Source organism: Phascolarctos cinereus, unplaced genomic scaffold (genome assembly GCF_003287225.1).
Source record: "Phascolarctos cinereus isolate Bilbo 61053 unplaced genomic scaffold, phaCin_HiC Scaffold_3;HRSCAF=262, whole genome shotgun sequence".
Lineage (NCBI taxonomy): Eukaryota > Metazoa > Chordata > Mammalia > Diprotodontia > Phascolarctidae > Phascolarctos > Phascolarctos cinereus.
This window is the reverse complement of record NW_027555736.1, coordinates 118,997,531-119,014,054: the sequence shown is the minus strand read 5'-3', so window position 1 is coordinate 119,014,054 and position 16,524 is coordinate 118,997,531. Positions and strand designations below refer to the sequence as shown.

General features: G+C 44.5%; 1 protein-coding gene across 5 annotated transcripts in view; it reads right to left on the bottom strand.

The window, feature by feature from the left end:
* The window catches only part of ANPEP (alanyl aminopeptidase, membrane), a 34,445-nt gene extending 18,204 nt beyond the window's left edge, over positions 1–16,241 (bottom strand). The window contains exons 1-5 of one of the 5 annotated variants that reach the window (XM_078151129.1): positions 16,069–16,241; positions 7,378–7,425; positions 3,700–4,588; positions 995–1,137; positions 153–280 (exon numbers count right to left, since the gene is read on the bottom strand). In XM_078151129.1, coding sequence (XP_078007255.1) covers positions 153–280; positions 995–1,137; positions 3,700–4,316 — 888 coding nt within the window. In that variant the 5' untranslated portion in view covers positions 4,317–4,588; positions 7,378–7,425; positions 16,069–16,241. Of the gene's footprint in view, positions 1–152; positions 281–994; positions 1,138–3,699; positions 4,592–5,969; positions 6,067–7,377; positions 7,426–16,068 lie in introns of all 5 variants that reach the window. The other 4 variants (XM_020965174.2, XM_020965184.2, XM_020965156.2 and 1 more) reach the window with 4 other exon arrangements.
* Positions 16,242–16,524: the final 283 nt, after the last annotated feature.

Sequence of the window (16,524 nt, the reverse complement as noted above, 5' to 3'; positions counted from 1 at the left end):
TTCACACTCTTTGATCCACTAGGGAAGATGCCAGGGTGGAGGTGAGGGTGAGTAGGGGCAAGGTAAGGCAGGGAGGCCAAAGGGGGCATTCTGAACATGTAAGAAGGGCTTGATTCAGAAAGTTACCCTGGCCCTGGCCTTGAATTTTATACCTGTACATCTCTTCCCTGTTCCTCTGCTGCTTCAAACTGGCAAACAATATAAGCCAAGAGATACGTGGACATCCTTGGGGTGGTGTCAAACTGAGTGATGTTCCAATTATCATCTTGTTTAACAGAAGCTAGACACAAATGAGAACAGGGTAAATAAAACAGCAGCCTGTCTCTGCCCCTACCATCTCCCTACTACCTCCAGAACACCTCACCCATTCTTTTGTTTTCCTTTTTTTTTTTCTTTTAGGCAATTGGGGTTAAGTGACTTGCCCAGGGTCACACAGCTAGTAAGTGTCAAGTGTTTGGTATGAGGCTGGATTTGAACTCAGGTCCTCCTGACTCCACTGCACCACCTAGCTGCCCCCACACCTCACCCATTCTTGAAGGTTATCACTGGCCCAGGACCTGTAACTAGCATAGGGACAATGGAGCTTTGCCCCAAGTGAACGCCGACCTTGCACCTCCTGCTAGAGCGGCAGCATAGCCACCCCTCTCCCAGGATACCACTGTTATGACTCTCTTCTCCCTGGACCTTTGCCTTCCCAAGCCCCTTGGGGGCAAGAGCCAGATTGCCCACATCTTTTGGCACAACTTCACCTGTAGTCAGACTGTCTTCTGGAACCATCATATCCCTAGCCCCACTGCCACCCATGCCTCCCCAGCAAATCATTTGAGCTCCAGGTGGAAGTTTCATCATTATGGTACTTGGTCTTGGTCTCAAGAGGTCCAGGGGCCCACTACATAGGGCTTTAGTTAGGGCCAATTGCCAGTGATGAGTCCATGAGCAATTGGCTTCCTGAATGGAAGAGAAAGGAGAGCAAGCCCCATCTTGGAATACTCACATTTGACAGGCATGTTGGAGATGGCTATATGATCAGAGGGGTGGATCAGTGTGATGTCAAATGTAGCCTTCATGCCTGGCTCATCGAAGCATGGGAAGGATTTACGGGCATAAGGGGCTTCCATCTGTGTCGTGGCCAACACCCTGAGTGAGCACAGATTGGAGTTATTACCCTCCATGGTGGCAGATACACCCCATAATAACGGATTGCCTTGGCTAGAGAATTCATCACCAAATGGAAGTCTACTGAGAATGAACCTAGCTATCCATTAATCAATCAGTAAATGTGTTAAATAAATACCTACTATGTGCCAAGCACTGTACCTAGCTAGGCAGGTACTCCAATCTATTGCCCAGACCGTTCTACAGTGGAAAATCGGCCAGAGCTTATACTCTCTCTGGTACAGGGTTTGAGAATTCAGGGTACCTCTGAACCATATGAGGCAAAGTACCCAAAATAACAAGAAGGTTTTTCAAAGCACATTCCTCACAACAACCCTATGAGCTGAGCAGTAGTAGCTTTTATGGGTCATAGGACTCCAAGGGAACTTAGAGGTCATCTAGTCTAAAACCCTCATTGAGAAACCCAGAATCCAGAGAATGACTTGCCCAAGGTCACACAGATAATAAGTACCAGAGTCAGGATTTGAACCTAGCTCCTCTGACTCTACTCTTCCCATTGCACTACGCCGCATCGTGTTACTATGCTCTTTTTGGCTCTTTTTGAAGATAAGAGAAAGTACAGCCTGTAGCTAAATCTCAGGCAACTGAGGGCTGCCTGAAACCAAGAGAAGGGGAATGTGGTACAGTGGATAGAGTGCCAGGCCTGAAGTAAGGAAGAACTAGCTTCCTGAGTTCAAATCTGGCCTCAGACACTAGCTATATGACCTTGGGCAAGTCACTTCACCATGTTTGCCTCCATTTTCTCACCTGTAAAATCAGCTGAAGAAGGAAATGGAAAATCAATCCAGTATCTTTGCCAAGAAAACTCCAGATAGGGTCATAAAGAGTTGGACACAACCGAAAACAACTGAACAACAATCTTGAACTATGCCTAAGAAACCTAGAGGCAGCTCAATGGATAGAGCCCTAAACTTGGAGTCAGGATAGACCTGAGTTTAAAGCCTCGCTTGGAAACTTACAGAGCTGTATGACCTTAGGCAAGTTTTCTTATCTATAAAATGGGTATAACCCCAGTTGCTGTGAGAATCAAATGAGAAAACCTATGTGAAGCAGTTTGTAAACCTTAAAGGCCTATATAAATCCTTGCTATTGCTATCATTATTAGAAATGTTTTTAAAATGCCCTCCACATCACAGCAACCACAGAGAGGTCTCTTGTTGTCTCAGTTAGTTAGTAGAGGAACTAACAAAGATATAGATTCTGGGGTCCCTGCAAAAAGGCACTGAGTTTAGGTACAACCCAACCCAGGGATGTGGATTGAAACTGGGTCAGGCCGGGAGAATGGGAGCATATATACAGTTGTTCTAGTATGTGTTTCAGCCTTCCCTACAATCCCCTTTAAGTCCGGAGAACCTCAGGAAAACTGGATAATTAATTCAGGGGCAAATGCTTGGTTTTAGATTCTCCATATGGTAGGTGTGGATGGTGCTCAGGGTATCAAACCAAATTAAGTCCCTGGGCTCAGAATCCTCGGGTCAACCTTTGAACAAGCCTAGACTCTCTGTAGTCCTTCCGGGACACTACAAGGCTGATCCAGACTCCCATTCTTCCCAAGGCTGCCATGGCCTGGAACAAACATCCAGAGGCCACCATGCTTGGAAACTTTTTTGTAGGTGGTAGGCTAGGTCCAAGGCTACTTCCAAGGATGTTGTGGAATATGAGGCAGGTAGGGGAGTAGGATGGCAAACACAAACTCATTTCATTCATTATTACTCCATATCTACCTTCCCACTTGGTTAAGGCTATAGTCAGTCCCTTGGGATCAGGTTTTATTACAGATCAAGAGAAACTCTTAGAGCAAATCTAAGACCTCCTAATAGTAATAATGATAATGCTTCATGGTTATATAAAGAACTGGCCTTGGCATAAGAACAACCTAAGCTTAAGCCCCACTTCTGACAAACACTAGCTGTGGTAGCCTTGGGAAGACCACTTAACATCTCAGCCACCATCTATAACTGCAGAACAGTACCTGATCTGCAATGGTGGAAGGAGTTTCCTCATTTGGGAGCTCCCCATATCAATTAAATCTGGATCCACCCCCACCTCCACCCCGCCCCACAAAATGACATAGCTTTTTACAGTTTCCAAAACCCTTTCTTCACAATAAGGCAAATTTGATTATCTTCATTTTACAGTTGAGAAAACTGATTCTCAGAGATATTAAGGGATTTGACCATATTCAAACAGCTAAGGAAATAGTAAAACCAAGGATTCAGACTCAGATCTTCCATCTCTCAGTCCATAGCATCACAATGACTTGCTATGATCTACTAGCTTGTCAGACGCAAACCACAAAGGCTCACTGCTTCCTGCAATGGGGGAGCTTTTCCTACCATGACCAAGCCTTAAAGGGGGAGGTTCCTCCTTGGACTCCATCCCTGGTCAACCTCCACTCCATTGTTGTGGTCTTTGCTCTTCAGAACCCCAAACTCATAGTCCTCTTTCTATAGAGGGACTCCATGGGGAGTAGGGGGGGGAGGGAGGGGAGAGACATCTCCAAAGTTGGGCCCCAGTTCTTACTTGTTCACTCCATCTTCAGTATACTCGCTGCGGTAAAAGCCAGCCAGGTCGTCAGCCAACTCTCCCACAAAGGTACTCTCCATCTCATAGTGATGGCCTACTACCAGTTTACTTTGCAGATGCACAACCAGATACTGGGTTGTCGTCACCAGCTCAGTACTATCAATCTGGGGGGGCTGGGAGCCATTTACTCCCTTCAGACTCACGTGGTAGCCATCCTTCATGGTGTAGTTGAGTTTGTTACTGTGGATGATAATGACATCGGTTTCCTCTTTACAAAGGAAGCGAACAGTACTCTCACCCCAAAAGATGTATAGGCCCCGGTCATCGGTGGTCAGATTGGGCCTCAGCTTCACAGTGTAATGGTCAGGGATCAGCGACTTTGGCAGCCGGTATCTGTTCCAGGCTAGGCTTGGATCCAGGGTCGTGGGGGCCGTGGCGGCCGGAGTGGCTTCAGTGTCGGGAATTTGACTGGTGGGTTTCTCTAGTCTCTGCTTATTGTTATTCTTCTCCTCTGAGTATAGGACTGACAAGGTGATGATGGTGCATATAGCTGCTACAGCAAAAAGGATACCCACGATGCCCAGCGTCTTGGAGATGAAGAAGCCTTTGGCCATGGTGGCAGTGTGAGGGGGTGAGGGATGGAGGTGAAGGGGGACTGGATATGGGAGAGCAGGGATCTGGGGGAAATTCTTAGAGGAGAGGTCTGCAGCACCTGTCCTGGGCTTTTATGTAGTAGGGTAAGGGGAGGACCATGAACAGCATTAAGAGGTAAAAATTAACCAGGCTGTGACAGGTGAAGGTCACGTTCGATGGTTAAGGTCCACACTTTCCCTAGGGCTCCAGACGAGGGATAAAAGCAAAGCGATTGGTCAGCAGCACACAGGCCCTGCTGGGAGCAAAAAGAGTGTCAGGTTACAGTCCGCAAAAAGCACCCCAAGAGGCAATCTGGGTTTTGAAGCACAGCTAAGAGAATGCCACCAAGAGGCCGGGAGCCCAGCATTCAATGATGTCCAGGAGGAAACGGCTTTTGATTATAGCAAAAGAGATCTAGTTGAGGGACAAGGAAGAATTACCTGGTTGCAAGAGATACAAGTTATAGTCAAAAAAAGGATGAGGGAATTAAGGGTGGAAAGGACCTAAGGGGTCATCTAGTTCCACCCCCACAACCACCCCCACCCCCTTTACAAATGAGGAAGCTGAGGCCCATAGAGATTGTCACTGGCCCAAGGTCACCCGTAGTCATTAGTGGAGCTGGAGGGTAAACCCACCTTCTTCCCTCTGACTGCAGCTGTTTAGAGGGATTTGAAATCAGTTTGCTATATCTGGGAGAGGTTACCCTAGAAAGGGAAATATCAACCTTTTCTCAAGTCATGATATAGTAGAAAGAACACTATCATTAGAGTCAGAGGGCCTGAGTTCAAATCCTGGTTCTGCTCCTTTGTACCCACGTGATAAGTTACTTTACCTCTCTGGGCCTCAGTTTCTCCATTTGTAAAAAAAAAAGTCTTCTTAGACTAGAAGACCTCTAAGGTTCTTTCCTGCTCTTGATCCTATAACCTGGGTTCTGATTTTAGTGGAGATTCTGCAATAAGTTTCCTCACAAACCTTAAGCTCAGAAAGTTCTTATTATTATCTAACCTAAGTACTTTCTAGAGACTTGTTTTAGTTGGTGGGGGAGGGGCAGGCTGTGGCTCATCCTTTCTTGTCTTGTTATTGATGGAAATGGAAAAAACATACATTAAAGATGACCATTGCTTTTTTCAGCCTTCCATTCCCCTGGAAAAAGGATGTCAATTTTTTTGGCACAATGAGACAAGGCATCTTTTGGGGCTTTAAATTACTTTCTTTGCTGACCTCCTGATCTTCTTTAAGCTTTCTAAAGCTCTGTTGACTTGAGGATTACTATTAATAATAATAATGACAACTCACATTTTGTAGGATGCTTTAAGGCTTACAAGTATATTACCATATGCTTTTGCTCAACCCTGCGAGGTGGGTAGTTCCAGCATCATCATCTTCATAACAGCTAGCATTTCTATATCACTTCAAAGCTGGCAAAGTGCTTTACAAATATTATCTCATTTTCTCCCCACAACCCTGGCAGTGAGGTGCTATTTTTATACCCACTTTATAGATGGGAGAATGGAGGCAGGGAGTGGTTAAGTGATTTGCCCAGGGTCACATAGATATTCAAGTGTCTGAAGCCAGGTTTGAACTCAAGTCTTACTGACTTTCAAGTCCAATGCTCTATCCACTGCAATACCTACCTGCCTTTAGGTTTTGTGGGGACAGTTTCATGCGTTCAGCCAATCCTGTTCTGCTTGCCCTTGGCAGCTAGGAGCCGCAGCGAATAGCGCTCTGGACCTAGAGTCAAGAAGCCCTGAGTTCAAATTCAGTTTCAAACACCTACTTCTTATGGGATCTTAGGCAAGTCACTGTCTGCCTCAGTGTTCCTCAGCTGTAAAAAACAGAAATAATAATGGCACCTACTTCCCAGGGTTTTTGTGAGAATCAAATGAAAAAATATTTGTAAAGTGCTTTACAAAATTTAAAGCACGATATAAATGCTAGCAATTATTATCATTCCTATTTTAGTTCAGTTAATAAATGTCAAGGTCGCAATTCAAACTCAGAGCTTCTGATACCTGGTGTAATATTCTTTCCATTATATCATACTTGCCCCAACATTCTAGACCCCCAAATGGAAACATAGCTCACATAAAGTACTTACCAACTCTGAGCACGGTGGAAGAATTACTTTGTGGTCACTGCACACTCTGTGTGTTCCAATTTATAGGATTTTGGGACCACATTCCATTTTTCAACTAGAGGATCGAATTGCTAACATACAGGACTAGAATGAGGAATGGGGGAATTCCCTTCCCTAAGGATTTTCCTTTTTTTTTTGAAAGGGAAGGCAATCAAGGTTAAGTGACTTGCCCAGGATCACACATCTAGTAAGTGTCTAAGGCTGGATTTGAACTCAGGTCCTCCTGACTCCAGGGCCAAGGCTCTATCCACTGCCCCACCTAAGGATTTTTAAAAATAGGAAACATATCCAGATTTATCAATGCATCAATCAAGTGATTCCTAAGTGTCTGTCTTGTGACCGTCCCTTTACAAGGTGCTGGGCAGGATCTCAAAATAGAAGACACCATCTCTGTCCTTAAAATAAAAGATACCATCCCTGTCCTTATGAAGCATGGAATCTAGTCAGTAAAACCTAATCCAAGCAAAATAATTTGGAAGCAACCTAAGAAAACCGATAATGGAGGGCTAACCCAGATGCTTTGGACTTCCCGTGCATTCAAGATTCAGGGAAGGGAAGAGATCAAGACAGTATTTAGGGAATTTCTTCAGGGCAGGATAGCTCAAGGTGAAAAAGGATGGACTAGAACATTTGAAGTTACTACTAGATGAGAAATCAATGACAACTCAATTCTACAAACATTTATTAAGCACCTACTATGTGCTCAACTAGGGAGGCAGTTGGGTCTACTGGCCGAAGAGTCCACCTCAAAGCCAGGAAGGTCTGGGTTCAAATCCCACTTCTGACATACTCTGACTGTATGACCCTAGGTAAGTCACTTAACTTCCCAATGGTCTGAGAAGTTCCTTAAGGCTACAAATTGCAGACAGCAATATAAACTGTAATCATAGAGGGAGTTTCCTCACCTGGAAGTTCCCTACACCAAGGAAATCACAGGTCCAGGTAGGTTAGGGCTGGGAATATGAAGACAAGAAACATGTACCCAAGTAAGTACCTCTGAAATATATACAAAATCAGATAAAGTCATTTCAAGAGGGAGTGGGTGTTAACAAGGAGTAGGAAACAAGAAAGTTTTCATGTGGAAGGTGGCATCTGAGCTTAAGGAGAAAGTGAAGGTGTGAGACTATGAGGTAAAGATGAGGACAGCACATCTGAAGAAGATACCAAAACACAGAGGTGAATATCATGGAGAGGAAAAAAACCATCAGACCTGTCTGATTGGTCTGGAGGTAGTGCAATAAGAAAAGAAACAATATGAGTCTGGGATTCCTATTTTCAGCATGCAGCGTGCTGTCCTTGGAACAAATTATCCAACTCTGCTTGAGTGTGCCTTTCAGAGAAGTGGAATGCGGCAGCTAGATGGGGGAGTGGATAGAGCACTGGCCCTGAAGTCAAGAGGACCTGAGTTCAAATCCAGCCTCAGACCAAACACTTGACACTTACTAGCTCTGTGACCCTGGGCAAGTCACTTAACCCCAATTGCCTATAAATAAATATAATATATATATAAAATAAATAAAAATAAATAAAAATTTAAAAACAGAGAAGTGGGAAAAATGAGTTCCCTAGGAGGTGAGAATGAAGTTGTTTGCCAATAGGTAAGCATCACTAAAAAAGTTGGGGGTAGGGGCAGGAGGGAAGAGAAGGTGACTTGTGGGCACTAGTGACCTAAGGGAGGAAAGAGCTTATAAACACTTATAAAATGAAGAAATTGGAACCTGATGAGTGCTGATGATTCTTCCAGCTCTATTGAACTCTATCATCTATATGGGTGAGCCAGGGAAAGGTAGAGTCTTTACCAGGGGGCTCAGGTGTAGACAAATCCTTGGACTAGATGATAAGGATTCTCTGATCCCAAACTCTCGCTAAGATTTGGGTAAGGCAAGGCCCCTTTTGTATGTGAGCAATTTGGTCCTTCCACCTCCTGCCCACTCTTATTCAGAAGACGATTTCTTGAGGTACAAAGACAAATGAAATTTCCAAAAACCTATGGTGGTAGCAACTTCAGGTTGCCAGAGAGCACCTTAGTAGAAACTAGTCTCATAGGATTTAACATAGAGGTCAGCTAGCCTAACCCCTTCTTTCAGGCCATACTGGTCTACTTGCTGTTCCTAGAACCTAACGCTAGATCTTCCATCTCTGTGTCTTTGTATTGGCTGTCCCTCATGTCTCAAATGTTCGGCCTTTTATCATCTTTGACTTTTTTTAAAACTCAGCTCAACAATTTGGATCTATGCCCAAAGGGCTATAAAAATGACCCAGCAATAGCACTTCTAGGGCTGTATCCCAAAGATATTATAAAAATGGGAAAAGGACGCATGTGTACAAGAATATTTATAGCAGCTCTTTTTGTGGTAGCAAAGAACTGGAAATTGAGAGGATGTCCATCAACTGGGAATGGCTGAACAAGTTGTGGTATATGAATGTAATGGAATACTATTGTGCTATAAGAAATGATGAGCAAGGCAGACTTCAGAAAAACCTGGAAAGACTTGTAGGACTGATGCTGAGTGAAGTGAGCAGAACCAGGAGAACATTGTGCACAGTAACAGCCACCTTATGCGATGACTAATGTTGATAGACTTAGCCCTTCTCAGCAATGCAAGGATCTAAGACACCTCCAAAGGTCTCATGATAGAAAATGCTATTCACATTCACAGAAAGAACTATAGAGTTTGAATGCAGATCAAAGTGTACTATTTGCTCTTTTTTTTTCTTCTGTTTTGTTTGTTTCCTCTTCCTGGTGGTTCCTCCTACTGGTTCTAATTCTTCCTTACCACATGACTACTTTGAAAATATGTTTAATAGGAATGTATTAATTTAATAAGAATGTATTATTAGAGTCTATATCAGATTACATGCCACCTTGGGAAGGGAAGTGGGGAGGGAGGGAGAGAAAAATTTAAAACTCAAAAGCTAATGGAAGTGATTGTTGAAAACTAAAAATAAATTAATAAAAAAAAAAAACACAGCTCAGATGACACCTTCTATAAGAGACCTTAGGCAGGTAGTTTGCTCTATGGATAGAGCACTGGGCTTGGAGTCAGGAAAACCTGAGTTCAAATCCACCCTTAGTTACTGGCTGTGTGACCTCAGGCAAGTCACTTATCCCTGTTTGCCTCAACCATAAAATGAGCTGGAGAAGGAAATGGCAAATCGCTCCAGTATCTTTGCCAAGAAAACCTCACATAGGGTCATGAAGAGTCAGGATTGAACAACAACAACAGAGGTCTTTCCTAGTGACCCCAGCTGCTAATGCCTCCCCCTCTAAGGTTAACTTGTACCTATTCTGCAACATACTACTTATTGCCCTGTTGTGTCCCCCATTAGCATGTAAACTCCTTGAGGGCAGGATTTGTCTCATCCCTACCACCTAGCTCCAGGCCTGGAACATTCTAAGTGCTTAATAAATAAATAAATAAATACTTGTCGATTAATTGATTTTACAGATAGGTAAAGGGAGGCCAAGGGGTGGTGAAAAGATTTGATCAAGGTCACAGAGATAGTAACTAGCAAAATTGGAATTTGGACATGTGACTCCAAAACTTTCCACTGCACCGCTATTAGCTGAAGCCACCTAAGAGGAAGACCCTAAGGCAATAGGAAGGAGTCAGTCTGCTTTGGAGTTGCCCAGTGTGGTGAGTGATGGACAGAGCTATACTTATGCCCTTGTCAAAAGGAGGGCAAATGCTCTACTCCTCAAAATGGTAGCAGTCCTGTTACTGAATGCTGCTCAGTGCTAGGGTTAAGGACAGTACAATATTTATTTTTAAAATACGTAATTTAAGAGTATGAGTGGCAACGACAGTGGATAGAGAGCTAACCTCAGAGTCAGGAAGCCTGGACTTCTAGTCCCGCCTATGACACGTTGGCTGGGTGACCCTGGGCAAGGCCCAGAGTCAACTCTCTAAGACTCTGAGCTGTACAGAAGGTGCCAATATGCATTGGGAGAGGGAATTTCCTTGTTACAAGTTCTCTATATGTTCTTAATGAGTCACAGATCCAGCCCTCCCACCTAATCCCCCAAAAAAGGGGGAGTGGAGGGCCAGAATTATTTATTATCCCTAAAACAGTCAGGCAGGTTTATGATGGGCAGTTTGGGATCAAGCAGAAAAGGAATTTACTGGAGTACTGAATGAGATGTCCCAACGAAGACTCCTCAGTGTAATTAAGGTTTGGGATAAGGTTGAGTAGGATGAGGGTCCCGTGAAAACTTCTTGGAAGAATAAATAGAAATTGTATTAGAATCAAGGCAGGCATAGCAGCCTGACAGACCTAAGTTTCGATTTACTAGAAATCACCTGATTTACGGGAATTCAACCCCAAGTACCCCCTCCCACTTATGCCATTGTTAAGTAGTTAAAGTTTGCCAAGCCTGAAACTCCTGAAGAAGCCCCCCCCTGTATTTTGTTGATGCACCTGCTGCTATATTTCAGTCATGGTGACCTGGCTACACAGTATAGTGTCTAGCTTGACTGCGCATCTTTAATTGCTTCTTTGGTATTACTTCAGCAAACTAAGAAATATAGATATGTATATTGTGTTCATTGTTTTGTCTTCAGTTTCTATGGACTTTGAGAATGTGAGCCAAATATTGGCCAGTTGGTGGGAGGGGGGGAATTTGCCCACTAGGGTATATAATCAGGTCCTTTGCTTCTGTCTGTGTCTCCTTTCATCAGAGTATTCTGGTGGAGGGACACCCAAATCTCGAGGTTTGATATAATAATAATAAATTAACTTTCTGTTTCTCCTTGGATACCTCTGTGTGTTTTTTAATTTGAGTGGCATCCCACACAGTAGGATTTGGAAGACCCAGTTCCTCCTCTAACTCGCTGAGTTACAAGAACTCTTTGGCCCTCACTTGTAAAAATAAGGTGTTTGAACAAGAATATGTCAATGAGCCCTCCATCTTGAAGAGCATATAGCCTTCCTCAAATTAGGAGCCAATCAGACATGTGCAAAAGTCAGTAAGGAAAATAAACAGGAGAGACAGGGCCAGTTTCCTCATTTGACATTAGGATTTGTCTGCACTTGCCCTCACACAGACTTCCAGGAGTTGAGTTGGGGGGGGGGGAAGAATTTTAGCTGTCAGACCTACACACCTTTGGGTGGCATTTGAGCTGCCAGTCAGCACTGCCCCTGGTAACTCTAAATAATCTCAGGACTTTTGTCTAGGGTTTTGCTTCTGAATTCAGTTCCACCCACGTCCCAAAGCCATGCTGACTGGGGTACTCTCTGAAACTCAGTGGCTGAAGTCTAGGAGTAGGACTTCTCAGGACATCCTCATTGTCGTCTGAACAGCAGAAAAGCCAGGAAAAAGTAAGATCTCAGTGATCTGGTAGAGAAGGTCACTTGCCAGTGGCAAAAAGGTTGCCTCAAAGGGTTGGGAGATGACGGAGGGGAGTTCTTCCATGATTTGGGGTGGAAATAGCATGCCTCAGACTCTGCCCTCCAGTGGGGTAACCTGAATGCCCTCACCTCTGCAGTTTAACAAAAACCTCCCAATGGAATTCCATGGAGTTGGGCTCTCCTAGCCGTGGGTCTGAGTCCTTTTGCTCTTTTGCCTCTGCACAGGGTTTTCCTTCTGCTTCTTGGGGGCAGTGGCCAATGTCTTGTCCAAGGTCAAGGAGGAGGGGAATGACTCATTGCCTATGGAAGCTAGGAACTTTTACTTCCCAGGGGAATCTCTGCATCAGTGCAACCAGAGAACCAAAGTTTGGGCCCTAATGTGACCCTGACACCAGCATAGCTGTCTAAGCTGCCATGCTGGAGGAAGATCCAGGAAGATGCAGTGTCAACAGGACAGAGAACAGAGGACAGGTTACCGTCCACAGAACTGTCAAATTTGAGGGGGGAAAAAAAAGGCAAGAAACATCCAAAGGTGGGCTGATGCGTAAAGCAGGATGACGTCCATAACTACCAGTAACATTATTTTCAGCAGTGTACTCTAGCCATCCAACCACGGCAATCTTTACTCTCCAAAGGTTTCCAAGTTGTTGCTGATCAGATCTCCTTTTGCCACCAAAATACCAGTAGGTAGAGTAAAGAGGTCGGTAATAAAACACGGAAATAATAACAACTCACATTGATAAGATGCTTGAAACACATCATCTCATTTGGCCCTCAAAACGACCCTGTGAGGTGGATGCTACAGGTATTATTAGTTTCTCTTCTGTAGGTGAACAAAGAGGCTTAAAGAGCCTGGGCAAATGACTTGCCCAAGGTCATACAACTACTAAATGTCAGGGAAAGAATTCAAACCCCTTCTGACTTGAAGCCCAGTACTCTTTCTGCTATACCCCTAAACTAACACATTGGCCTTAGAATTGGACAAGGTCACGTAGGTCACATAGGCAAGAAATGTTAGAGCTCAGCCTACGGTTCTAGTATCTAGACCCCCAACCCAAGCTCAGTCGGTGCTCTGTACACCGTCATACATCCATTAATGTGACTCAGCAAAGCTTCCTACTCATGTCCTTAGATTCCTAGGGTGCCTGATGTCTATAAAACCCAAATATGAGTCATAAGCTCGGAGAATTAGAGCTGCAAGAGACTTTGGGTTCTATCAAGCCCAACTCTTTCATTTTACAGATGAGGAAACAGAGGCTGAGGAAGAATTACTGACTTGCCCAGGGTCACACAGTTACTAAGTGCCTAAAGCAAGACTTAAAACTCAGATCTTTCAGGCTCCAAATCCCCTACTCTACCCATTACTCTGCCTTCAAATGGCTCTAGTCTTTCCCCCAAGAATCAGGTCTAAATGGACTATCTTTTGGGCTCTGGGCATATGTCTTCTAGAGGCCTGGCCAGCAGAAGTGATGCTGATTAGGTAGAAGTTGATGAGGGCAGAGTTTGATAAACCCAGGTATGGAGCACCAGATTTACCATCAGACCTCAAGTTCTTGCAGATGGGTGTGGCTACCTGAGGGGTAGAGAGACAGCTGACCTGGGAATGGGAAGCAGCTCAGTTATGGTTTCTCTACATTCTGCTCCAAAGTCTGAGTCAGGATGAGGCCCTGGGCCAGCCCAGCAGGGCACTTCCTATGGGAGCTTCAGAAAAACATGTTTATACTGTGAGAACCGAGTGTCCCTCATCAGAGAGCCAGCATCCAGCCCGCTCCACCACAATTGAATAGGATGAAGGTCAGATGATTGGGGGTGGGGGTGGGGTGGAGCTAGGGAGGAGGAAGGTTTTATGGACCCAGTTCTATTGCTGATCCCAAGAACTCCCAGGAACTGTCAAAAGGTCCTCCCCTCAGTAGACAGAAAAGAGCTAGGCAGTGACCAGGTGCCCCAGACAAGGTTTGAAAATTGTTCTTGTGGAAATGTTTTGCATGATTGCATGCGTATAATCTATATCAAATTGCTTGCCTTCTCAAGGAAGGGGAAGGGGAGGGAGGAAGGGAAGGAGGGAGAGAATTTGGAACTCAAAATTTTAAAAAAAACCATAAAAACTTATTTACATGTAATTAAGAAAAAAATAAAATATTTAAATGAAAATTGTTCCCTGCATCCCACCATACCTACCAATTCTCTGAGCCTTCACTAAAATATTGACTTTTTTTTTTAAATTAAGGCCTGAACTTATTATTTCAACTGCATAGTGAACTCCTAAAGTAAAGATTCCTTTCCACTGATATAGATTCCAAGTCTGGACCAAGAATCGACTTAATTCATCAACATCTATGTACCACATAGGACAGAACTTCTTGGTATAAAAAATAAATCGCCTATGCCAGGAACATTCTTCCTTATCTGTGCCTCTTAGAACCCTTTTTTCAATCGGAAGCCCCCCTTGAACATGGCACTTCCTACAAGGGCGGCTTTTCCTAATTCTCTAGGGAATTAGAATCTGTGCCTCCCAAGTGCCTTTTTTACGGATTTGTGTATCTAGGCACCTGTTGCCACTCATTGAAATGCAAACTTCTGGAGGAAAGGGGCTGTTTTGTTTTTGTATCCTCAGCACCTAGGACAGTGCTTAATAAATGAGCAGTTCTCACTAAAAAGTGGTCCTCGTTGCAACTCCCATGCTAAGAGTAGATCTGTGGGGCAGAGGATGGAACACTGGGCCTGGATTGAGGAAGACCTGAATTCAAGTGTGGCCTGACATTTATTGGCTGTGTGTCCTTGGGCAAATCACTTAACCTCTTTTTCCCTCGGTTTCCTCAACTGTAAAATGGGGATCATACTAGCACCCACCTCCCAGGGATATTGTGAGGATCCATGGATAACATTTGTAAAACACCTAGCACATAGGCACTATGTAAATGCTATAGTTATTATTTTTATTATGTCCTGGTCGGCCTTAACCCCTTATGTTGCCAGGGACCTACAACCCAGCTTCCCTGAGCCAAAGATTTTTTTTTTCATCTCTCGATCTGCAATGAGCATTAGAACGATAAAGAAGATTCGTGCAGCTGAACTTCAGGGGTAGATTGGGGGGGAAAGGCAAGGACCTTGGTGCTTCTGATAAGGTAACTACAGCAATGGACTAGTTTATTAAAGGGGTGCAGCAAGAGGCTGGAGGAAACACTAGCAGCTGGTTAATATCCTTGGTCAGGTCTTTATAGTTCTGTGGGGATAGAATAATCCGGCTCCCTGTATATGGCAAACACTTAAATGGAAGCTGAATTGAATCTAACTACAGTAGAGAGAGATACCACCCAGAACAGAAACCTCTGGGTAAATGTAATGACAACTACTTGCAATGGGGTCAGTTTCCAACTGGGACTGGCCGGAGTCCAAGTTTCCAAGACTGTCTTTGAGGCCTTCCTTCTTTCCACCTTCCCTTTATACTACTCCTCAAATCACACTCTTAGGCTGACCCTACTCCTGTTTTTGCTACTGACATTTATATGTCCTAATCTCCAGCTCCCACCTAAATTAAGCTTTATCCTCTACCCTATACCAGCCCTCATTCCTCAAGTCCTTCCCTGTCCCTATAAACTTACAGAAACCCCATTGTAGTCCCAGTCCCATATTACACACACGCACACACACACACACACACACACACACACACACACACACACACGCACACGCACACACATATACTTCCATTTTATCCCTAGGAAAGAGGTGCGGTGTACAGTGTAAATAAACTTAGAGCTGGAAAAAACTCTTAAGGTCATCTTTTCCAGCCTCTTCATTTTACAGGTGAGAAAACTGAGATACAGAGAGGTTAAGGCTCAGCCAGTGATACAGATCTGAATCCAAGTTCGCCAACTCCAAATCCAGGGCTCTGGCCATTATACCCTGAGTGCTAGTCCTGGCTCTGTTTCTAATTGACTAGATAGATTTCAGGCAAGTAATTTAGCCTTTCAGGGACTTAGTTTCCTCCTCTGGCAAATGGCATCTCTGATTCTCTTTTTCCTTGCTCAACTCTTGCAAAATGCTCCTACTCAACCATCCTAGAGTCAGTCTACAGTGATTTCTTGCTCCAGCCTGCTTGCCAGCACCCCCAGACACCAGGAGGCTTTTTCTAAAGGGGCCAGGGCACCAGGCAGAGGGAGGAGGAGCCAGGACCCCAAAGAGGGGGGGCATTCCTTGGGAACATGTCCAAATAAAGCAATCCCAAACCAAAGGCTCCTGCTCACCTTCTCGTCTCCAGCTGTGGTTGTCCACATCCATGTTCCTTCTCTCTTCCAGCTGTTGTTGCTGCTGTGGTCCCAGCACCTTGTCCTCCCCCCTGAACTCACTCTTAGGTCTTCTGAGCCAGGCCAAGACCCAGCTCTCCCCTGCAAAGGAGCAGCTGACACCCACACTCACTAGACTCCTCCTATCCCCCAGCCCATCTCAATAGGAAACTTCTCCATATTTTTAAGGGGAAGTAACCTGACCTTACGAAGGTCCTCTGAGTTAACCCTTTCCATGCCTACCAGGGCAAAACCAGAAAAGCAACCACAAGAAAATATACCTATAATCTGATGGTGCAGAGAAGAAATTCATGTCCCTGCCAGCAGCAGTAGGGATCCTGGGTGGCACTAGGTGACCCACCAGAGAAAGGCATTCCTGCCCAGCCCAGCTACCAGCAGGCCTAGAGTGCAGAGTAG